The sequence below is a fragment of the Pleurodeles waltl genome, chromosome 5, assembly GCF_031143425.1.
Source record: "Pleurodeles waltl isolate 20211129_DDA chromosome 5, aPleWal1.hap1.20221129, whole genome shotgun sequence".
Taxonomy (NCBI): Eukaryota; Metazoa; Chordata; class Amphibia; order Caudata; family Salamandridae; genus Pleurodeles; species Pleurodeles waltl.
In genome coordinates, this window is record NC_090444.1 from 957038465 (window position 1) to 957063578 (window position 25114).

Here is a 25114-nt window from a genome sequence, read left to right on the forward strand (position 1 = left end):
CTGAGGGTACTCACTGAGATACTTTTGGCATATTGTCATAAAAATAAAGTACCTTTATTTTTAGTATATCTGTGTATTGTGTTTTCTTATAATATTGTGCATGTGACACCAGTGGTATAGTAGGAACTTTGCATGTCTCCTAGTTCAGCCTAAGCTGCTCTGCTATAGCTACCTTCTATCAGCCTAAGCTGCTAGAAACACCTCTTCTACACTAATAAGGGATAACTGGACATGGTACAGAGTGTAAGTACCCCTTGGTACCCACTACAACTCAGGCCAGCCTCCTACAGGAACACTCAGTGTACATAAACCCTCACAATTCTCTTGAGTACTCAGAGCACAGGAAGCTCAGACCTTGCACTCGAACCCATGTCAGTGCACAGGAGGACTCAGACAACGCACTTGAGTACTCATGTGGTGCCTGTGAATACTTAGTGCACAGGAGCACTCAGACAGTGCATTGGAGCCCTCGGGCAGTATATGGGAACATTTATACGTGCAAGAAAATGTTCCGAAAGTGCACGGGGACACCCAGTGCACAAGGCACTCAGACACAGCACTGGGACACTCGGTGCATGGGAATAATTATACAGCGCAAGAAAACTGTCCGACAGTGCACGGGGGCCCTCAGGCAGCGCATTCAACACTTGGTTTGGGGATGGTAACTCATACGTTGTACGGGAACACTCGGTAAACAGGAAACATCAGGCGGTACGCAAATAACACTCAAAGGGTGAACTTGAAAACGCAGTACACGAAGCCCTCATTCAGTCTTCAGTAAGTGCACAGCAGCAATCGAACAGTACACATGAACAGTCTAACAGTGCACAGGAACACTCACTACACTGGAAAAGTCACATCGCCCTAGGAAAAGCCAAATAATGAAGTATACTAGAACAATCAAAGAGTACACGCGAACTCTCGTGTAGCTGTATGTGCAGGGCTGGCTTTAGGGCGGTGCAAGCGGTGCGGCCGCAACGGATGCTGACCTGCATTGGGGGCGCTGACCTCAGGGGGCGCTGTGTTTAGCAATGAGTTACGAACTTTGGGATTTAAAAGCACCTGCTGAAATGATACTTGTGCGTCCATCCTTCAGGAAACAATTAAAAATACCTCTTGTGGTTAATGGTCCTACTAGGGAGAGAGATGGGAGTTTTGTCTAACGGCCGTTTAAAGTCGCCATGAGGAGCGCAGAGTAACCCTCTGCGCTACTTGTGCTCCCATATGCCTGCTGCAAATAACAGAACTATATTTTATGTGGGTAGCTGAGTGGCTTAACTAAGCCAGCCATTCAAGCGCTTTAAAATAAATGCATGTATGTGAAAGGGGGGCTATGGAGAGATAAGCGGCGCAATTGCCGGGTAGTAGTGAGTGAACCTGAGGAGGTGGTCATGGGGTGGAGGTGCCCCAAGAAATAATGTCGCCCCTCCACCAGCGCTAAAGCCGGCTCTGGTTATGTGAAACCATTACTCTGTATCAAACTGTGCATTAAAACTCAGGTAGTGCACGGGGACACATATGACACAGGGTAATTCTTGGTGTATACAGAAACACTGGAACACTAAGATTGCATGGAAACAGACAGTGCACTGGAACATTCAGGTGAGGCCGGGAGCACACTGAAAGTCCTCGGAACGCTCAGACAATAGCCAAGCAATCATGCACTGCACATAGGCACTGGGACAGTTCACGAAAAGAAAGAGACACGAGCATGGTGACACTCACCTAGTGCATAGCTTGACTCAGAGAGTGCTTGGGAAAGCTTAAACAATGTACAAGAAAACTCTGTATTACTGAGTACCTAGAGTGTGTAGGGAAAAACCCGTCCCTTTGAAAGGGAACCTCCGCAGGCACTGCAACGAATGTGGGGTCTTTAGAATCGTACATTCCCCGTCAGTAATGGGGGGGTCAGTTATTCTCTTCCCAAGGCTAGGGGACAGTCGTTGTGGCACGACCGTTTCTTTCACAAGGAGTAGTGCGCTGACGTCTCAGTGAGCTCCAGCTGTCTCACGCCCAGAGCTGGGACGGGCTTGTCTGCAGACACAGTGAATCCCGCCTGCGTCTAGCTAAGGGTCTGTGTGGGAGGGGGTGGGCACAGGCAGCCACGGCGAAGGGGCGCACCGCTGAGGTGCGAGAGTAGCCGCTGGCGGGAGTTCAGAGCAGCAGCAGAGCCCTCCTCAGACGGAGCAGCGGAGTGAAGGCGCGCGCTACTGTGTCTTGTGAGCAGCGCGAGCCGGCACCCCCCACCCACGGCACGTTCGCGAGCAGACTTTGTTTTACACAAACTGGTCTTCGCAGGGGCAGGCGAAATGGGGTCCTTCTGAATAAGAAACGCTCACCGGTGGAAGGAAAGACTTTGCCTGGAAGAAGTTTTGCTGGTAGGAGATTCTCCTGGAAGCTGCAGTCATGGTGTCCGGCTGGCAGTGCAGCCTCCTCCTGCTGATATGTGCCGCGGCTGGCCAGGAGTCCCGGACTGTGCAGGTAAGCGCCTCTCGCTGAGGAGAGGAGCTAGTCTAGGTTTTACACTTTGGAGTCTGGCTCCCATACTACCTTCCCCCTAGACCAAACTGTGTGATCGTGGTCAATGTGGGCTCTCTTCCCGTGTCCCGTTCCGCCCTTAATTTGTGATAAAACATAAGAGTCGGGGACTTCGTCGGGAAGTCCCTGCTGCTTGCACCACCCATGTCAGCGCTACCAGTGATAGTGCCAACAGAAGGACCAATCCTCCCTCCTAAAGTGCCACAATTCAGACTATTCCAGCCCCCACCTCCCCGACACCTACAGTGACGGCAGGTATTTTTGATGTTTACTGAAGTAGTAAACAAGAGATGTTGTGCTCTTCTCTTAATTGGACTAAAACGCCACAATGTGGAAGACTGTTATAAGTGCCCGTATTGACAATTAAGTGCCGGTCCGAGCACCGGAAACCACCTAGTCAAATTAAGTACTAGCAGTGGCGTAGCGTGGGTTGTCAGCACCCGGGGCAAGGCAAGTAATTTGCGCCCCCTAAGAGCTGCGAGTGCCCCCCCCCCCCCCCCCCAGATGTTGCGCCCGGTGCGGCCAGCCCCCCCTGCACCCCCCACGCTACGCCACTGAGTACTAGCCCCGTTGACTTTTCTGTCAAAATGCGGTGTGCTTATAAACAGGCAAGTGTTCGGCCCAGTAAACAGATGGCCGCTGCTTCAAGTTTTCTGCACCTTTATTGGTGATTCTCTTGACCACCTGCTAATGTTTTCTACTGATCCAGTTACAGCATGTGCGATACTGGGCCCTGTTATGTCAAACGGGAAAAATAGGGTCATTTTACTGGTTCAATAAAAACACCAACAACAACACACAGCGATTACCAGTTCCAAGTTGTCATTGGAATTAACTGAACTACGCACCTTGCGAGTTGGTAATAAAATGCCCCAAAATGCAGATGCTAGAAACTTGATGTTGCCTAAACAATTTTTTAGCCTGTCAGCTGGACTTCCAGTATGGGGGAGGGCTCTATCGGACGTTTTGCATGCGATAGCTTTGCTTTGTGCATACATGAGGAACAATTGCCGTCTCTGTGCCTCTTATCCAACATGATGCGAACAGCGCAGCTCTGGTTCAGTGTAACGACAATAACTGGCAATCAGTTACACTGTACTTAGCTGTGCGATCGCAGAATGTGGGAAGCTTAAGTTAACCCTGCCAGCATGCAACCGAAATCACAAGAGATGTCACCATCGAGTGCATAACGTCTTGCACCTTCATGCTAATATATATGCATTCCACTGAACTAAAAATATCTTACTGCATTGCCTTCAGAAGGATGAACGGTGGAATTGGTGATTAGAACCTTTTTAAAAACAACCTCCGAAGTTACCTATACCTTTAGCAGTAGTTTCCTCTTAATGTATCAGATATACTTTTGCAGAAATTGTTGCTTTTAGTAATTTTATGGTAGGTGGTACTATTATCCTTTGTAATTAACCCCATAGAGATAAAATGTTAACCCCCGCCCCAGTCAGCTGAGATGAAAGCTACAAACAAATCGGTTCATGGAGTGCACTTACTCACTGAACTATCTTACCCGATATATTGCCCCTTTTCTGTGGACTCTTTAATCAGCCCCAAACATTTTTATCAGGAATAACGGACTTTCCTTCTTAAATGTAACTAAGAAGTACACTTATGTGACAGCTGTGGTGTTTAGTAGAATATGCAACATTTTAAATAACACTGTTTGTAGCCTCTTTGCAGCGAGCTTTTACAATACGTGTAAATGTTTTCCAACTGAAGTATGTAGTAGATCTTTGCGACGTGTGCTCATGCACAGTTTGTTGCTGGTACGTACAGTAAGGTCGCGAGTCAAGTGTGTGTGTGTCGTGCAAGAAAACACTCGCTGTGCTTGGTGTGTTTGTATTTTGGCCGTGTGTTAGTAAATGTGAGTGTATGCGTGAAGTTAGAGTACGCGTTTTGGTGGACAGCACGTATTTGCAGAGGGCGTGTTTTGCTGAGTTTGTTCATTTGTAGAGTGTGTCCGTGTGTTGCTTGGAGAGTCGGTGCGTTTGTGCAATGGCTGTGGAGAGCGCACCTTGATTGATCACTTGTGCTTGGACCGTGTGTGACTGGAGAGTGTGGGCCGATTCACAAAGGTAAATTTAGACCAAAAGTCTAAGTTTAGACCTAAAGTCTATCTTTACTCGTAGTATTCGACTTTTGGTCTAACTTTAGACATTTGGTCTAAGTTTACCTTTGTGAATCGGGCCCTGTGTGTTATGAGAGTGTATATACTTAAAGTGTGTCACAGAGTACAGATGCAACGTGGCCTTCTTTCATGTGTGACACCAGTAGATAGCCATGTCTTTTAATTGTATTCAAAACGCAATTTGTATGCAGGATTATAAAAAGCGATACTTGTGATGATAAAAAAATGCAGGTCCCAAATGCAAAGTGATTTTGGCAAAAAAAAAAAACTAGAAATGCTTTGATGCCATACATGATATAGGCCCGACCACTGAACTTATGTGGCAAGCGTGCACCACATTACGCGGCAAGGTTCCCAAAATTATGCAGCAAGAAAAGGTAAATTATGTGACACAATGCACCATTTTTTAATAGTAATACTTCATTATTTCATCATTTGTGCACGTAGTAGTACTGTCTGAAGAAAGAGTTAAACTAATTAGTAACAGTTTAACAACAAAAAACAGAAATAAGCATCTGAAAGATGACCGTTTAACCTTTGCAAAGGGCCTTCCATTATGCGCGAACAAGTCTCAAGTTTTTAGTAACTTTTTATCCATTTGCGATTGTAACAATTTTTTTGGTTTTGTTGAAATCTGCAGATTATGCAGCAGATGATGAATTATATGGCAAATCCTGCAGATCCATAATTATGCAAAAAAGATTGCGGATGTAGAATTGCATAATTCCAAAGGCTCTGGATATAGAGTGACTTGGCAGCCATGGTGTCTTTCTTACCGTGTTTGTATTCTACTCGTGTGTGCTTCTGTTTTGTGTGTAGTTTGTTGTCTACATATGTATTTGCATATGACTTTATTACATCTATGTTTGTAGTGTGAGGACGTTTGGAAACCCCACCCCCATGTAGTGTAAAAATAGTCACTGATTTCTGTTTCTGGGCCTACAAAGCTCCATACAGTGGAAACGTTATTGGAAGGCGTCTGTTTTAGGAGGAATTGTTGATTTTGTGAAAGCCACAAATTATGACTCCACCAGTGTATGCAATGAATGTACTGACCAACGTGCTTTCAACACACAAGAAAGAACTTGTGATTGTCAGCTGCGGAGCTAGTCGTTGTTACGTTTATTTTTGCTTAACGCCAGGAGGCTACTGCAGCTCGGGCTGCCGTTGGCCCTGCCAGAGCTGCTAATGATAGTACCGATACCGGTACTAACCATCACGCTTTTACAAGTGTGACAATTCAGACTGCTCTGGGCCCTCAAAGCTAAAATAATGGCTTGGGACGCAGGTAGTAGTCATGTTTAGTAATTTTTAATGTACATTGAAGTAATCTACAACTGTTGTTCTGCCCATCTCTAAATCAGATAACACCACCATGTGACAGACTGCCATAAGTGCTGGTATTGGCAATTAAGTGCTGAGCACAGGAAACCACAGGCTCATATTAAGCACTTGTAATTAGCTTCCAAAAGACACTTGGTTGAATGGTCCCCAACTGCATTTTCCACCCACAGGGCACCCAACTAAATAGAAACAAGGCAACCTCAAAGAGAGAGAGAGGCACTGACAATAAAGTAGGGCTTACAAACTTGTCTGTCCACCATTTCTGTGTGGTAATAGGCCACAACCCTTGATTCCAGTGTTTCCCTACACTGCGCCCCACTTTCCATGAACTGTGCCCAGCCCACCCTTGGGAGTGGAAAGTGGGCGCTGCAGCTACACGTTTTCCATTCAATGTTGGCAGGCAGTCAACAACCCGTAGACCGTTGTGTGGCCCCGATCTCTCACCCCGACTGCACAGTGTTAAGGGGAGTGCAACAAGGAATTTGTCTATTGTGTGATGTCCAAAGGAGACAGCACACTCAGAGGTGGCGGATGACAGTTTGGAGGGTGAAGGCCTTCTGGCATTGGCACATTAAAACACATGGAGATCACTTTTCGAGGCACAGGAAGTGCCTTTCAGAAGCCACTCTGAAGTCTTTGTGGAGAATGAGGAATGAGTTGAGCATCTTAGCAGAGGGCGCAATGTTGAGTGTAAATCAATTACTTTCCCCCACGATGTTATTACCCAGAATGGTACAGCCCACTCATTAATGGCACCAATGAGTTGTGAACATTAAAACCAGTTTCAGACACAACGTTTGGTTCCCTGATCTTGATGACATGATGGAAGAAATGGTCAACAGCTGTCACTGGTGTCAAACATCCAAGTAGCCTGATGCCCCAGCGTGCATTGGAACAAAATAACAGATCCGCACACTTTGGACAGTGCTTTAAATAGGCAGATACTGTCTGGTACTGAGTACCTGCATTTCTTTAACTTGAAAGTGAGAGTATCTGCACTTCTCAGAACTGCTGCAGTAGATTTAAGGAGGGTACTGGCACATCTCAAGAGCATGTAGGTACTATAGTGAGTATATGGCACCTCTAGAGTTCACTTTAAAGCACTGCTTTGGGAGCAAAGTTGGCACTGACTTAGTATGACACTTGATGACCTGAACCTGGTTGACAGTTGTATACGATATTTGGTGGTTAGGACATCATCATCATCATTTAATCAGGTGGCATCAAAAAAGCAAAACGCTGGGGCATGCATAGACTGCCAACGGAAGTGAAAGCAGTCAGTGGCCTCCTTTGCAAAATGCTGAACTTGTCAAATATTCAGACTTAACATCAGACATTGCAAGATCACCCTACACTGCCATCAGGCCAATGGGTGGAGAGATTCATGAGAACCTTCGGGTAGACAGTGCACACTGATCTAGAAAAAAGACTTGCTCAAGAACATTCCATTCATCAATTCCTCAGGGTGTCCAGACACATGTCCCTCTGAATGTTCCCCTTCATCAATGGTTTGTGAATGAAAGTGAATGATGTCTGTCCCACCACCAATGCTTGGACATCACCTGTTCCTTAAGATGCAGAGCAAAGGATAAGAAAAGGAAGCAAAGGTAAGAATGTGCAGCACCCATTGGCAAGAGGGATATGTAATGGTGTAATTATGCAGGACTAATACCTGGGTGAGATATACAGATGCCATCTGAATGTATCCAGGAGGTAGTACGTAACCAATAAGCACCATGGTACCATGTGGCTGACAGGAGTGGTGAGACTGTTATTTTCAATGTATCCTTGTTCAAGAGGTTCAGCGTTGGTACCATTAGCTATGGAATTCCAAAGTGACACATTGAGAAAATGGAATCTGAAACAGCCGTTATTGTTCATCTACACCCTAAAGGTAAACAGCCCATCAGGTGGTAATCAACTGGACAACGAAGCAGTAGCAGTGAACCATCTATCAAGGGTGGTGGACAGTATAATTTTTGACCACATGCATGGCCGTCCCAAAAACTAGTTGCCTATGGACTTTATTGACATTTGATGTATATCTCACTCGGTTTTATTGTGCCTCAAAATGGATTTTATGTATATTATTGGTTAACAACATCTAATGTCACTTGTCGGTAGATGTGGGAATGCCAGGAAATTCTTAGAGAGAGAAGAGCCAGAGTGAGAAAAGCCAAACCGGGGTACCCACAAAGCTCAAGTTGGGGGCCATAGGCAGATCCCCATGTCCCCCCACAGCCCCAGCTGGCTCCCCACATAGTGCTGGGGCTGGCATTGCTTCTGCAAAGATGGATCATCTAATTGTGTATGCTCCCTCCAGGTGGGAGAAATATATTTTGCCTTTCCCTGTACACAGTCCTGCTGGCAGGAAAACAGAACAGAAGTCTGCTCCCAGCCAGCAGGAGCATAATTAAATCTCCCTCCAGCTGGTAGCAGACTTGCCTTCCCTGCCTGCACTACCTCGGTCGAGAAAGGCATGTTTGCTCCTGTTTTGCGGAAGATTTAAAAGTGCTTCCGCCAAGCGGGAGAAAGTACATGCTTCCTTACCTGAGCTAATGCGGGCAGGGAAACTACTGTGCCCGGGGGGGGTTCCTCGGAATACAGTAACTGAGCTGGCCCCTGGGGATGAAGTCCCCTGAGCCTTATAGGTCTCTATTCGAACTTGATTTTGGTCTTGGAGATGTGGTCCATGGGATTTACAATGGCTCAGGAAGGGGGCCGGGCAGCCCCCTCCCTTTTATGAAAATGAATCCCCGGGGGATAGGGGTCCCCTGGGCCTAGAAAAGCTTCAAATTTTACCAAATTTTAGTCTCGGAGGATAGGTCCCAAAATGGGTTCAGAGAGTGGGTGCCCGCTCACATCCCCTACTCCAAATTATTAAATAATGTCAGGTCAGCATTTTTTTTCTTTTTTTTGCTGCAATCCCACATGACTTTCAGAAAAAAATACAGATTTTTTTTTAAATTTTGGCCACAGAGAGTCTGTCTGGGTCCTCACTCAGGGCTTGGTGATGGGGGAGGGCTATCCTCCCCCTTATATATTTTTTTTTTTAAAACTTCAGGACAGGGGACTAAGTCCCCAAGCCCTGGAATGGTTGGCAACAACATTTTTCTCTTGTTACAGGTAGCCAATTCAGAGCATACCAGTAGGTAGTCAGATTTATTGTTTAGTTACTTAAAACCATAACAAAAGTGAAAAAAGAGATAAACACTATTTAAAAAAAGAAAATACATTTCTGATGTTACTAAGTATCCATCGAGGGATCATGCACATTGTCCAGTCGTTTCGATTTGCGCTCCATAGGAGCTCGTTTTAAAACAAAATAGAGTGCTGCTACTTAAGATTTTGCTTGCTCCAGTGTCAGTAGAGCATTGCTTGATGCCATTATAATCCATTGTCAGGCACTGAGCTGTGAGCTAACCTCCTGTGGATCACGGGGGGCGGTGCTGATTCATTAAATCTTGCTTTTGTGACACCTGCAATAGAAACTTCACCAAAGCAGAGTTAAACTGCAGGTCCCCAGGTACAAAGCACGCCATCACTGCTTGTCTCCGTGTCCGTATGCCCTTTTCATTAAATTTGATCTTTAGTAGGGCTTTTCGTTCTAGTGCAAAATGATTGCATGAGCAGAGGACATGGAGGAGGTCTTCCTTGTCCTCACTACAAGGCGGCAGATAGAGTTGGTTACATCCCTCAGTCAGGGGGCCGCATTTGAAGCAAGTGGTAGGAGACCTAGTCGATACTTTAAGAATGGGTCCTTTGTTTGTATTGAGAAGCCCTGGCATATGTATTACTGTGGTGTCAAAGACATGTAGGTGTGCAAAGTCATCCATGCATGAGACCTCTGTGAGAAGGCTGCTTTGTCCTCCAGTAGTGACTGAAGCCTAAGTGATTTCCCAGCTGCTTTCTAGAAGGCGTTGTAAGGGACTGAGGTCCTCCACGAGTCGGTGAGCCCGGTCTTCTTAAGTGAATCATCTAAATCGATTCTGGGAGGTGTTCTTGCGTTCAAGCTCTAGCCACATATGGTAGTTAAGAGTGCCCAGGAAGGCACCACAGGCTTTGCTCCAGAAGTTTATGTAAGCAACGCATCGAGCCAGGGATTGGTTCAGCAGACCAAACTCCAGTCTCAGTTGGGCAGGGGAGGTGAATCGGGGGATGTTAAAGATCGTCCGGTAAACTTTGCTCACTGCTTGGTTTAAGATATTGGAGTCCCTGCCTCTTTGTACTTCACTCCCGTATGTTATTGTGGGGAGGAGTTTGGCTTTAAGCACTTTTAAGAGGGGGGTGTATGAGGGCTGATTCCGAAGGGTTTTTAGTGTTTTTAGAGATAGCGCTATGGCTAGGCTTTTTCCCAATAGGCTTTTCCTTTGATGCATGAAGTTTCCCAATTTGTCAATAACGACTTCAAGATATTTATACTTGTCTGTTTGAATAAGTCGTGTCTCACCCCAAAACCAGGCTCTCAAGGGTGCCTTTGATCTAATTGACAGTGTGCATGTTTTGCCAAAGTTTGCTGTCAAAGCATTAGTGGCTGAGTAGTGCTGAGTGGCATTTAGTAGTCTCTGAAGGCCTGTTTCCGTGTGGCTGATCAGTACAAGGTCGTCAGCGTACATGAGGCATGGTAGTTCAAGGTCCCCAATTTTTGGTGGGTGCGAGTTTGTGAAGGTGAGTGCACCCACCAAGTCTGCTTGATATAGATTAAACAGTGTGGGGGCCAAAAACGCAGCCCTGTTTTAGGCCTTTGGTAGTATCGATCCTCCTTGAGAGATGAGTGCCTGTGCCCAATTTTATTTGGACCCATGTGTCCGTGTGAAGGGCTATTATCAGTCGTCGGAGTGGATGTGGAAGCCCCCAGGTTTCAAGCTTCTTCGACAGCAGATTCCTGTCCACATGGTCAAATGCGGCCTTAAAGTCAACAAAGCATAGATGCAGCTGACGTTTCAGTGTTATAGCTTTGCCGGTTAAAAGGGCAATGGCCATGATGTTCGTGATGGTGCCAGTATGTTTGGAGAATCCTGTTTGATTCGTAGGGATTATTCCCTTTTCAGTAGACCATGCGAGCAGATGATCCAATAACTGGCCTGCAAAGTACCTTGCCTCGTTGTCAATTAAGGCAATCAGACGATAGCTGTTGGGGAGCGACCTGTCCCCCGTTTTAAAGATGGGGGAGATTATTGACCCCTTCCAGGACTGCAGAATCATTCCTGTCAGACCTATTTCCAGGTAGAGGAGTTTGAGAATCTTCTCCAGAAGGGTCTGTTGTGCTTGAAGACTCCGGGTGGGAGGCCATTTGGTCCCGGGGCACCTTCTCTCCAGCCCTTAGCTATCTGATTTTTTATAGTGACCGAGTCAGCAAGTAATGTGAGCGTAGTCTTTAGTGAGGGCCTGTGAGGAGGAAGACTTCCTGGCACGATCGTGCTTTGTGCGACCATGCTAATTGATATCAATCCGTTGAAATGGACTACAAGATGTTTGGCCCAGACGGCTTCTGGTATATTCGATGTAATGGCACCATGATATGGACGTGTGAGGTTGCATATTGTACGCCAGAAATGTGCGCTGTTATTACTCCTTGCAAGTGTAGCCTGGCCCACAAGTCTTCATTGCGGCTCCTATTGATTGCCCATTTTAGCTTCTTCAGTGCCTGTCCTGTAGGCTTGTGCCAGGTGAGTTACGGCTGCAGGACTGTTAGTGATTGGTTCCACAAAAGTTTCACTAATCCTGGTTGTGAGTTGTTCCCATTTCTGAACTTCGCTGTCATTATTTGATTCTAGTTCGAGTGCGAGATCCATTGCTGCTTCGATGACTTGATCAATGTTTGATTGCCCACATTTGACACGTTGACAGTTTGTGGTGAAACTGGTAATGTGTGCAACATTCATTTTCTCCATTTTGGTTATCCCCAGGATGATGAATAATTCCTGTGGGCAGTGATCGCTTTTGCTCCTGTTGCCTAGTTGGAAAGAGGCTACTTGTTTGAATAGTGGAAGGGAAACAAACGTGTAGTCAATTGTGGTAGGGGCTGTGGTTGAGAAATATGATGCTGCCGGAGGCGAGTCCTCAGTAATCCATACCAGTAGGTGTCTGAATCCCACAAGAGTAAATTGGCCCACAGGGAATAAAGCTCTCTGGGCTGATCAAAAGACTCTATTATGTTTCTTAATTAGGTTCAAGGGAGTCTTGAGACAGTCCGTCTGACCCAATTGTCCAGACATACAAATATGTTTTAACCTTAATTTCTCAAAAACTACTCAACGGATTTACATCAAATCACAAAAAGCACAATTTGTGGACCAAGATCTATCTATCTATCTATCTATCTATCTATCTATCTATCTATCTATCTATCTATCTATCTATCTATCTATCTATCTATCTATCTCTTACCTACTGGTGGTCGCCAGTGGGTAGTTATAGTTAGGGCCATGTTTTCATAGAAAAAGCGTTTTTTGACTTGTCTATATCCTTGGCACCGTTAGACGAATCTTCATTACATTTTTCAAAAGAAGAGCCCCAGTAAATCTTGTTGTGTACAGAAAGTTTCAGGGTGATCAGTCAAGCGGGGACTGAGAAAAAGGGGAGGGGGAGTCAAAAAAGTTGCATTTCCCATGTTAATTCCCCCTAGGACCTTTGAACACAAATACAGCCCAAACCGCTGGACGGAATTACAAATTTGGCAAAAAGTTAGCTTTCAGTATGCAGATTGTGCTTTCACTTATTTGGTATAAATCGGTTCTGTAGTTTTTGAGAAATTAAAGGGAAAATACATTTGGATATCTCTTGCCATGAATTTGTTGGAATGTTTTCGTGATGGTCGCAACATATTCACAAATGTGCAGGCCAGCAGGCCAGCAGAAATGCTGTGATTGGCTGGCCTCAATCTGACTAGAAAGTTGCAGCAGCCATTTTAGGGTTACGATGCATGGTCCCCGGGGCTGGTAAGTCACATGAAAAGTGTCATAAGGGGTCAATGTGGAGTTACCCTGACCCCAGGGCTGTCATATCAGAGTCTTTGTAGGTCAAATAACGACCTTACAATAATTTTTTTCCATGGTTCGCAATGTTCGCAAATACATCACAGCGCTCAGGACAACACCCCCCTGTATAACATCATAATGTAGTCGCAAATATCTGCAACAAGAAAAAAAAAAAATTGAGAGAGTTAATTCATTCAGTCATAGTAGCACTGAGAATCTTATGCACCCAGTCACAGACCCACTCAGACAATGATGCACTCACTCACAGACCCACTCACACCCTCATACACCCATTGACAGATTCACTCACATCCTGACCCACCCATTTGCAGACCCACTCACACCCTCAAGCAATAATTTGCAGACCCAGTCACACCCTCATGCATCCATTCAGAGATCCACTCACACCCTCACAACCCAATTCACAGACCCAGTCACACTCTCATGCACCCATTGAAAGATCCACTCACACCCTGATGCAACTATTCGCAGACCTGCTCACACCCTCATGCAGCCATTCACAGGCCCAATCACACCCTCATGCACCCATTCATAGATCCACTCACACCCTGACACACCCATTCGCAGACCCAGCCAGACCCTCACTCACCGCAATATAGCACAACTGTGGGGAGCAGATTATGCACCTTTGATGGGGGAGTGGGAGCGAGAAATGGATTGGTGTATGCTGGCAGAGAAGGTGGTAAATGAAAGCAGAGGCTGCCCCAATATATGGAGCAAGATGTGGGGAAAGTGGAATAATTACAAGGAGGAATATGCACAATTGATACAAATGTCACTGGTGAGGTTGGAGATATGGCTCCAACTAGAATTGACACTGCACACTGAGGTCTGGAGGTGGGGAGGGGCCGGTGTGACCTGGGGGGAGGGACTGGATCTGTCGCGATGAGGCTTTTATGCTACAGAATATTTTGAGTCTTGTAGTTCTTTCATTGGTTGCTTTAAAGGCAATAAAAAGATGTATTTAAAAAAAAGGTCACCTTATTATAACGTTCCTTGTAACCTTTGGTTTACAAATTTTTTCAGGGGATTTGTGAATCCGCCACAACTTCATAGCAAAAATTAAAAAAGAAATGCTTGTTGCCCTGATACCCCTGCACCAAGGCTAGAGGGTCATGGTATTCCTACCCTGCCCCCTTTTATTTTCTCTCCCTAGGCCACGCATGGCACAGGGTTGGCTGCTTAATGTGGTTTTGGCAAGGGGTGGGTGGAACTCATGGAGTTTCACTCCATGGAATTCTGCGGCGTTATATAAAAACTCCTCAAGATTCTGCAGAGTTTTGCCCACCCTGAAAAATTAGAAAGTCGATGTGCAGGAATATTATGCACAGTCGGACACCATCATCATTAGGAGGAAGGAACATGGTGAGCAGCAAACTGCTTGTGACAGGGGAATAAGACGGCTGTCTGTCAAACACAATGACATGGTGAGGCTTGGGAGGTGTGGAAGGTGTGCAAGTAATGAGAGGCTCCTGGTGGTTTGTGCTTTGTCGCAGGAGACCACTCTAGGGGCTGGCACTGCCATGGCACGAGGCTTGGAAGGTGCACAGGTAATGAAAGGCTGCTGGTGGTTTAAGTGCTGTTACAGGAGACAACTCTAAGGACAAGGGGCTGGCACTAGTGCTGGGAGCTGGCAGCCTTCTGATATCATATTTAAATTAGCACAGCACATCAAATTGCACGTATATAGTTTAACATATTACCTTTCACTTTTACTGTGTAACGTAACATCATCATAAATAGCACAACTGCATCCCACAGGCCGTACCGAAGACTCACTGCCAGCATGCAGCAGCAGGACGTACTGCTCCATGTGCCTGCCTCATGCTGGGGGCTTCATCACACTCTGCCAAGCTCTGTGAATTTTCTTAAGGCAGCTCCCGGGACACACACAAGGTTGAAACTGTGGCACAAACTGCCCATCCCTGCCACCAGGGTGTGCCCACACTGCAACAGCCCCTCACAACACAGGCCCTTTGCTAACGCAATCCCTGCCCTTTCAGTGCTGCTACAACTGTTCTCTGCTCACTGCTAATGCACATTAGGTTAGGCACACCCCTTATAGAGACCCCTCCCACCATAACCTTCCTGAAACTAGGACAGCTAAGCTTCCTGAGTCCAGCACAAACCAGCTCTAATCTCCGCTCTGAGAGTACGGCATCTCAGACAAGACAAAAGAAGTACAGCAAAGTACAACCCCCAACAGACAGTCTGAACACGCTGCACACCAATCATGGCAGATGAAAAATTTGGCAGAGCAACATAATTTTTTTGTAATTTTACAAGAGTAACGTGGAACTACTAAATTCCTCCAACTCTGCAGACGGAGTTAAATATTCCGCCCACCCCTGCAGCGTATGTCCAAAACCTGTTTGTGGTGCAGGGTTGGGTTCTTCTAGGGGATTGCCCGCAAAGCCTGGTCACAGGCCAGCCATGCATGGCTCAGGATTAGATGCATGTAGGTGGTAGGCCATAAGGCCTGGCCACAGTCCAGGCCCTGCGGCCAACCTTTGCTGCGCATGACCAAAGGCCGTGCATGGTGCAGGGTTTGGTGCTTATAGGAGATGGCCACAGGGTCTGCTTTTCGGCCAGAGGGACCCCTGCAGGGCAAAAAAGCATTCTTTTTTTCAAATGTTTGCTGCAAGTTCACGAAATTTGTGAAAAATGAAAGAAAACAAGTGCTGTTTCCCGTGCTTGTTGTTAATTAAGCCCCCGGGTGGGCCAGGTCCTGGGGGCAATGCTCCTTTATTAAAATAATGGAGGGGGCGCATATGGCCCCCTCGATGGGCATTTTTATGCCTCACAGACCACCTCCCCCCACCTCTATTCAATGAAGGCTCGGATCAGGGGGATGGGGTCCCCTGGGCCATGATCTGTCCAAGGAGGGGGTCCACGTGCCCCCCCACCCATTTAGTTATGGCCAGGCACCAGGGGATGGGGTCTCTTTGGCTGTTCTGGCCGTGATGCTCATTTCACAGAAATTAAACTTCACCGGGAAGCACTTACAAATATACATAGCAAATGCCTCAGTTGAAGCTCCACTTCTAGAAAGGACAAATGATCCTAACTCCTGGGCTTGGCAAAGGCTAAGCAGGTGTGTTTACTTGGTGATTCCATATTGATAAACGATTTGACAGCCTTTTTTGAAGGTGAATGCATTGTTAATCTATTGGAGTGCAATCTATATGTGACTGTGACAAGTGGGTTCTTCGTTGTCCTCTTCTGGTGAGACCAGAGCCCATGGTCCTCTCTTTAAATTTCTACGAGTATGCAAATGTGCAAATCACCTAGAGGCTCCACCCCCTTGGACTCGCCCTGTCTACCTTTGTAATATGCAAAGGACTTCTCCCTTTTGCAAGGATGATGGACAGCTTATCAAAGGGCCCCCCAGTTTGTTCCCCACCAATTTTGGTGGCGCGTTTTCAAATCCAAGGAATATGAGGACATCTCAACAAAACAATGAAGCACTTACATCATATAGATAACAACAAGGACCCTGGTTTGGTGAAGATTTACGCCTATGTAGTCTTGTTGGACTCTCTAAAGGAGGATTCATGTTATCTCATATTTCTGGATAAAGACGCTCCACGAACAAACATATTGCCTAAACACACACAAGTTCACTGATGACATTTCCTTGTACTCCTTTACACAACTGTAGTGTAGAATACGCACTGGACATTTACTCAAGGAGGCTGAGAGAACTCCACTTGAGTGATTATTTAGTTCAGTACTGTGAATTCATGTTGGATAATAGGGCTGGTGAGGTTCCTTTGTGGCCAAGTCACTCACACAGGTACTGACACACCCACACCCACACAGACACTGACACACCCACTCACAGATACACTCAGACACTCACTCTAACACTCATGGTCCCACTCTCAGACATACTCAGGCTGATGCACACACTCACAGACCCATTCAGAGACTCATGAACTCACTCACAGATGTACTCAAAGACTCATGTACCCACTCGCAAACTTACTCAGACGCCCACGCACCAACTCACAGACCCACTCAAAGACTCACATAACCACTCCCAGTACCACTCAGAGACTCATGCAGTCACTCACAGACCCACTAAGAGACTTACGCACCCATTCACAGACCCACTGAGAGACTCACACACTCACTCACAGACCCACTTAGACACTCATGCACCCACTCACAGATTCACTTAGATATTCATGCAGCCACTCACACACCCACTCAGTCTCATGCACCCACTCACAGACTCATTCAGACACTCCCACACTGACTCACAGACCCACTTGGACACTCCTGCACCCACTCACAGACCCACTCAGACACTCTCACCCCCACTCACGGACCTACTGAGGCACTTATGCACTCACTCACACACTCACTGTCAAAGGTTAGTGGTTACAGTTAGGAAATAAAAATTAAAAAACCCTAGAAATTCACTTAAAAAATCAAGGGTTACAGGGACATTATAGTTGAGAAATAACAATAATAAACCTTAGAAGTTCACTGAAAATAACAAAGGTTACCAGGACGTTATAGTTAGGAAATAGAATTTTAAAAAAATAACCTGAGAAATGCATCATCGGTGATGGCATCAGTGATATCACTGACCATGTCATAACTGCTGAATTTCACTGGTTTTGTACAAGTAAAATGTGAGCCTACCTATAAAACCATAAAGTCCTGTAACCTTTGTTTTGTTCAGTGATTTTCTATGTTTTTTTAACCCGTTAAGTGCGGGCGTTGGCCACTGGCCGATGCCCGCACTACCTGCCTGGTGCGGGTCACGACCAGTGGCCGACACCAGGGAGGGGGTTAGAACATCCTCGGGTGCGTTGCACCCGAGGATTTTTTTTTCTCACTACCTGGGAGATACGGAAGCTTTTGCGTGTCTCCCCCCGCCCCCCACCTGCCCTGACGTCACATTGTTGTTTTCCCCATTGGAGCAGGAAGTGGCCATAAGGCCGCTTCCTGCTCCAATGGGAAAAACGGCCCCAAGCGGCCTTCCCCACGCTCGGGAAGGCCTCGTATGAAAGGGGAGACTCTCCCCTTTCATACAAGGCCTTCCTGAACACGTTTCCTGGCACTCTGCGATCGAGGGCCAGGTAACGCCACTAGACGCCAGGGATTTCACTTGGGGGGTTGGCCCCCTTGGAAAACGGGCAGCCCCACCCCCCGAGGGCATATTTTTTTTTATAATGAGGTAGGTGGCCCCTGGGGGGGCGCGATCGCGCTCGATCGTGCCCCCCAGGGGTTAATTTTTTAAAAAAAGAAGAAAATAAATAATTTGACAGGGGGTCACCCGTGGGTAGGGCGGCCCCCTGTGGGGGCAATACTTTTTTTTAGTAGTTGTAGGGTTTCCCTGGGGGGCATTTTGGCCCCCAAGGAAACCATACAACTACTAAAAAAATGTATATATATATATATATATATATATATATATATATATAGATATATTTATCTATGTAGATAGATATATTTATCTATGTAGATAGATATATCTATCTACATGGCTATATCTATAGATAGATCTATATATATATATATATATCTATAGATATAGCCATGTAGATAGATATATCTATATAGAGATAGATCTATATATATATATCACTTTTGTCAATGCATCTGTGGTTTCCCTGGGGGCTGCGATCAGCCCCCAGGAAAACCAGACCCACATATGAAAGTGATATATATATATATATATATATATATATATATTTGCCTCCAGTTGTCTTGCATTTGCAGCTTGCATCTTCAAAGCAATGCATACTTCATCTGACGCATTTCATTTGTAGCTTTTAGGCAGCAATAAAAAAAAGTCAAGTAAGTCTTGTGATTATGTTTCTGCTACAAAAAGATCAGACTTTTGTCTAGTGGCAGTTTTAGTGCCATAAAGAAGCGCCGAAGGTTTATATGCCTACTGCAAAGAGCAGATCTGTATTTTATGTAAATAGCTGAGTACATTAGTAAAGTGAGCCATTTCCTGCGCTATAATGCAAATGAAATGTATGTGCAGGAAGGGGGGTGGCTATGGAGAGATGAAAGGCACTTTTGCAGGATGGTAATGAGGGAATCCGAGGAGGAGGACATGGGAGTGGGAGCACCAATAATGATTGTTGGACTGGGTGCAGGAGGTGCTCAAGACTGTGACAAATGGTATGTGACAAGGTGTTTTTTGAGTGTATTGAAAGAACGTGCTGATTGAGGGACGAAGCGCAGGTAAGGTGGCCTCTACTGTTGCACGTATCACACACACACCAGCAATTTTGTGACTGTCTACGTAGGCTAGTGTTTTAGAGCAACAGTTTAGCTAATAGCAGAGATGGCATCTTGATGGATGACTGCTGCTGACGCCGTCACTCGGGTTATAGAGGACAGCTCTGACATAGGATCAGAGACTGAGACAGCAGATACTGAGACAGCATCTGAGAGATAGGACAATGGTGCAGACTCTGGGAGTGATTTTTCAGTCAGAGAAGTCCCATTGGATAACTACTCTTCCAGTAAATTATGAGGGAGGTGATGAGGACAGTCCTGCTGTCCCTTCGCAAGCACAGTCTGTGCAACGGGGCAATAGTGGGTTAGCCCAACCCAGAGAGCAGATAAATGCAGCGGCAAGCACAGAGAGAGTGCTCTCTTGGGAGCTCCCCAATTTAGTTCAGCCCCAAATTCCACTGCCCAAATCGTATTATGGAGACATCAGAATTATCTATCACAAAACAAACTGGTTTTGTAAGGAAGGTACCTGTGTTTTTGGTGCTGGGCTTGGTGGCCATATAGGGAAACATACTAAACCCAAACATTTCTGGAAACTAGACATCCGGGGGAGTGGACAGAGGTGTGACTTGTGCGGATTCCCCAAAGTTTTCTTACCCAGAATACCCTGCAAAGCTGAAATGATGAATAAAAACTCAATTTGTCTTGCATTCCTACCACCCAGTGATTCCTCACCTGTCCTGATAAAAACACTACCCCACTTGAGTGCCTATACCTAGTGCTTGCGTCAGGAATGGATCACCCCAAGGTCAACAGTTACCGCATGTAAGGACCAACATTGACCGTTGTGTGATCTATTCCTGTCGTGGGCACTAGGCCTACCCACACAAGTGAGGTACCATTTCTATCGGGAGACTTGGGGGAATGCTGGGTGAAAGGAAATTTGTGGCTCCTCTCAAATTCCAGAACTTTCTGTCACCGTAATGTGGGTAACAGAACCTGGTGAGAGCCCCACAAGTCAGCCCATCCTGGATTCCCCTAGGTGTCTAGTTTTGGAAAATACACAGGTTTAGTAAGTTTCCCTATGTGCCGGCTGAGCTAGAGGCCAAATTCTACAGCTAGGCACTTTGCAAAAAACACGTCAGATTTCAGTGTAAAAATGTGATGTGTCCATATTGCCTTTCCTGTCGTGAGTATTAGGCCTACCCACGCAAGTGAGGTAGCATTTTTATCGGGAGACTTGCGGGGACACAGAATAGCACAACAAGTGTTCTTGCCCCTTGTCTTTCTCTACATTTTTTCCTTCCAAATGAAAGACAGTGTGTAAAAAAGACGTCTATTTGAGAAATGGCCTGTAATGCACAAGCTAGTATGGGCACCCCGGAATTCAGAGATGTGCATAAAACCACCGCTTCTCAACACCTTACCTTGTGGCCATTTTGGAAATACAAAGGTTTTCTTGATACCTTTTTTTCACTCTTTATATTTCAGCAAATGAATTGCTGTATACCCGGAACAGAATGAAAACCTATTGCAAGGTGCAGCTCATTTATTGGCTCTGTGTACCTAGGGATGTTGACGAACCTACAAGCCCTATATATCCCTGCAACCAGACGAGTCCAGCACACGTAACGGTATATTGCTTTAGAAAATCTGACATTGCAGGAAAAAGTTACAGAGTAAAACGTGGAGAAAAATGGCTGTTTTTTTCAGCTCAATTTCAATATTTTTTTATTTCAGCTGTTATTTTCTGTAGGAAAACCTTGTAGGATCTACACTGAATTCAGAATTTTGTCTACTTTTCGGAAATGCTTAGCTTTCTGGGATCCAGTATTGGTTTCACACCCATTCCTGTCACTAACTGAAAGCACCAAAAATAGTAAAAATGAAGTATGTCCCAGTAAAATGCCAAAATTGTGTTGAAAAATGTGGTTTTCTGATTCAACTCTGCCTGTTCCTGAAAGCTGGGCAGATGGTGATTTTAGCACCACAAACCCATTGTTGGTGCCATTTTCAAGGAAAAAACCACAAGCCTTCTTCGGCAGCCCTTTTTTCCCAATTTAAAAAAAACAACAAAATTTTAGGTGTATTTTGGCTAATTTCTTGGTCTCCTCCAGGGGAACCCAGAAACTCTGGGTACCTTTAGAATCCCTTGGATGTTGGAAAAAAAGGACGCAAATTTGGCGTGGATAGCTTATGTGGACAAAAAGTTATGAAGTCCTAAGCGCGAACTACCCCAAATAGCTATAAAAGGGCTCAGCACTGGGAGGGAAAAGGCCCAGCAGCTAGGAGGTTAATTGTATTTCCTAACTATAACGTCCCTGTAAGCTTTGTTTTTTTTAAATATATATATATATATACATATATATATAAATAGATAAAATTGTGTTAAGATTTGGCAACCGGCATCAAAGACATAGGCAAGCAAAAAAAATGTTTTTACTAAATTCTAACTCTACCTAGTGCCGAATGCCACTAGCATATATATATAAATATATATAGATTTTTTTTTCCAAAGCCAGGTATCACCATAAATGGTAGCAACCACATTGCTGAAGAGTCCCCTTTGTTACATTTTGCTCTGCAGCAGGACGAGACCGGTTTCTACCCCCAGAGTTCTTCAACACATGATCATGTACCGTGTGATCATTCGTTGCATGTGCATCATAAATTAATTGTGATACTTGGTTTTGAATATGATAACGGGCTTGCCAGGAACTTGGCAATCGAGCCCCGTCCCAGAGAAATTATTAAAACAGAGCGAGAGGGTGAGCACCTCAATGAGAGGAATTGCATTGATTAACAAAACACAGAGGACCATGGCTTTCGCTGGTCTTTAGAGACACACAGGGGATTCGCAGCTCAGTCTGACACAGTGAAAAGCACCTTTTTAGATGTCACACTTTCATCAGTTATGCATCTAGTGTTTTTTGACTTTAGAACTGCAGTAGGGAAGGGAAAAGTAGGATTCCCTGATTTTATTTGGGCTCACCAGTCCTCGTGGAACAAGGGTCCAGGCGCTGGAGTCAGTCATCTAGCTCGAGTCAGGCTTAAGCTGTGCTTGGCTTGTCCACCTGTGCCCTGCAAACATCAGGACATCCGCGGATCGGTTGTCTAGCGCCAGGAAGTAAAAGGAGGATTTGGTGCACTCGGCATCAGTCGATATGAGTATTTCCAGTGAGTACTGTTTTGTGTGTGCAAACCCCAAGGGGGAAAAAAGTGATGCATCTTCACCTAATGAGGCAGAGTGACCTCAACAGCATCCACTCCTTACTTCACAACTTGACCATATTGTGTGATCCTTGTCAAATCATTTTCCATTTGCATCAGCTAACCTACCTGCCGAATTGGAAGCATTTGCTACAAACATTGGCAAAGCCAATACGTCTGTGCTTGGTATGCATGCTCATTGACAAAAGGTGTAAACACCGCCTTTTAAAAGGTGTATATTTCCTAATATAAAATCAAACTATGACCATTTGATAGAATAATCTTTAAAAAAACATGAAATTAAAGCTTAAATTGTCCTATCGATCCTAACGTTGGCATGGGCAACCTTTTTGGACAGATGTGCAAAGGTGAATTACAAAACGCTATCACTCACATCAAGAGAGCCCGTGGCTAAAGTAGGCTGACTCATTTCATAAACTGACTGGCATTTGAACACAATGGTTGGTGAAGAGGGATGACGAAGGCCACTCTGTGTATATGCACGCATATATTTTACTATGATTTTTTGAAAATGGCAGGCTTGCTTGCAAAACAGCTGAAGAACTCTCTAGGCCAAACTTAAACAGCACACTGCTCTGAAAAGCGCCCAACAAGGGGCGCCGCATTGCCACCTAGCGGCCTCAGGAGACGCAGTTACCTTTCCAGCAGGATTCCCAACCTGCCTTTCCTTTAGCTCTGGGTGTAATTAGTGTCGCTGCAGAGTATTAAATATCACCTGAGTGAAACAGTGTTTGTTTAATTGCAAAGACCTCTACTTGTTCACCTGCATGTTTTTAACATATAATAATTGTAAGCAAACTCAAACGGTTCATTATTGTGCTTCTTGCAGGGAATCACTTTTTCTTTCCGTGCCTGGTCCCCAAGAATAAATACCGCTTGTTTTTTTATGCAGCGCTTCAAACCGCATTTAAGGAGTTGGCAACTGATATAAATTAACTTGTTTTACTCTTTGGCAATCACAGGGTGCTCAGTTCACAAAATTGGTAAAGCTGGACTCTTCAGTCTGCCTTACCAGAACTCAACTCTTGGCCTAAAAATAGCTGCAGAAGTTAACACACGTTAACTCACTGACCCAACGCTCTGTCGTGAAAAGATGTGCCGTTTTAACAATGTGAAACTATTCTGTCGCATTTCTTGCTCCAGAATTTGAAGCTTTGTATTTCGAACAAACGTATTTTAAAGTTTTGGCAAGGCTACTTTCTTTGCTTTTATTCAAATGTTTGCAGCAAATCACAATCCTCTCATTATATGTTCAGTGACAGAGGAATAACATTGGTTGGCCGTCCAATAAGAAAACCCTAGCATTACGGCTTTAGCTTTTGTACTTCAGTGCCTTGCAATTCAAGTCTAATCCATTGGAAATGGAACAGCAATAGAATTCGGTCTAAAATGGCAAGTTGTAGGTTTGTGACTAATGTCTGGCTGATGGAGTTTTACTACTACTCCAGGCTAATATAGGAAACCCTGTCTCAGTGCTGTGGGTGTTTTAGTGGCTCTTGTCTTCATAGAGCCCACGGTGGGTCATGTATTTACTGTAATTTATGAGTGTGTTCTAGCTTCAGCTGGCTGAAAGACGCCATTATTTTCATAACATTCCAGACGCTCAAATTTCGCTAGCTGTCAAAAGGAAATGATTTATTGAATAGCAACATTCAAGATGGTGGGGAAAGTAAACTCAGAGAATGAATATGTTTGAGAGGCAAACAGACTGCAAGAATTCATACCTGCCAAGTTTGATATTCCATCAACACTGTGGCAAGACGTCAACATAGAACACACATGAAATACCCCTGAAAGAGCAGCTGAAGGAAACAAGGTCACATTGTCAACATCACAAACTACATGTGTATACGTTTGTAGTAGAGGATGATGGATGTACATTGCACCCTAGAAAGGGCACACAGCCTGGTGGAGCAAAGGGAATGCTCAGTTGAATATAGTCCAACTTATTATGGCCCATATTTAGGAAAAAGTGACGCATCACAGCTGATGTGCCACTTTTTATGCACCACCCTACAGGCACCTAACAACACCATGGTTGCACTGTATTTATAATATGGCCCACCATGGCTGTTGTTAGCAAAATAGTGTCAACATTTATGACGCTATTGTGGTGCTTTGCTACACTAGCATCAAAAATGTTGACACTAGTGTAGCAAAGTGCAAGGAGGCTCATAGGTTTCTATGAGAGTGTCATTTTAACACCTGCTCTGTGGTGTTAAAAATGATGCAAAAAATAGACCAGTAAAATCTGTTAAATTTCAATGTGCCATTTTTATGGGCCTTCTAGTGCCAGAACACCCCCTTGCATACATTATGCCTGGCACAGGCATAATGTGGCACAAGGGTTTACAAAGTGGTGCAATGCATGCATTGCACCACTTTGTTAGTATGGTGTGGGGAAAAAGCCACTTTAGTGCAAAAAAAAATGATGCTATGGGGCACTAAGTTGGCTAATATGTCCCTATATGTCCTGCAGAATCCATGATAGCGTCTGTAACAGAGTTAGTAGCCCCATAAGGAAATAAAAAGTCCACCTATTTACTTGTAACTAGTGCTGTTCTCACAGAGATTCCACATGCTTTAAGCTGGATGGATAACTATTGAGAAAATAGTGTGTGTTATTCCTGATTCTCTGCTGAGTCCTAAT

At 45.0% G+C, this 25114-nt stretch overlaps 1 protein-coding gene across 1 annotated transcript in view; it reads left to right on the forward strand.

Annotated features, from left to right (window-relative positions):
• The first annotated feature begins 2032 nt into the window (after positions 1-2032).
• The window catches only part of FBLN7 (fibulin 7), a 698570-nt gene continuing 675488 nt past the window's right edge, over positions 2033-25114 (forward strand). The window contains exon 1 of the mRNA XM_069235079.1: positions 2033-2481. Within this exon, the coding sequence (XP_069091180.1) occupies positions 2407-2481 (75 nt within the window). The 5' untranslated portion in view covers positions 2033-2406. The remainder of the gene's footprint in view (positions 2482-25114) is intronic.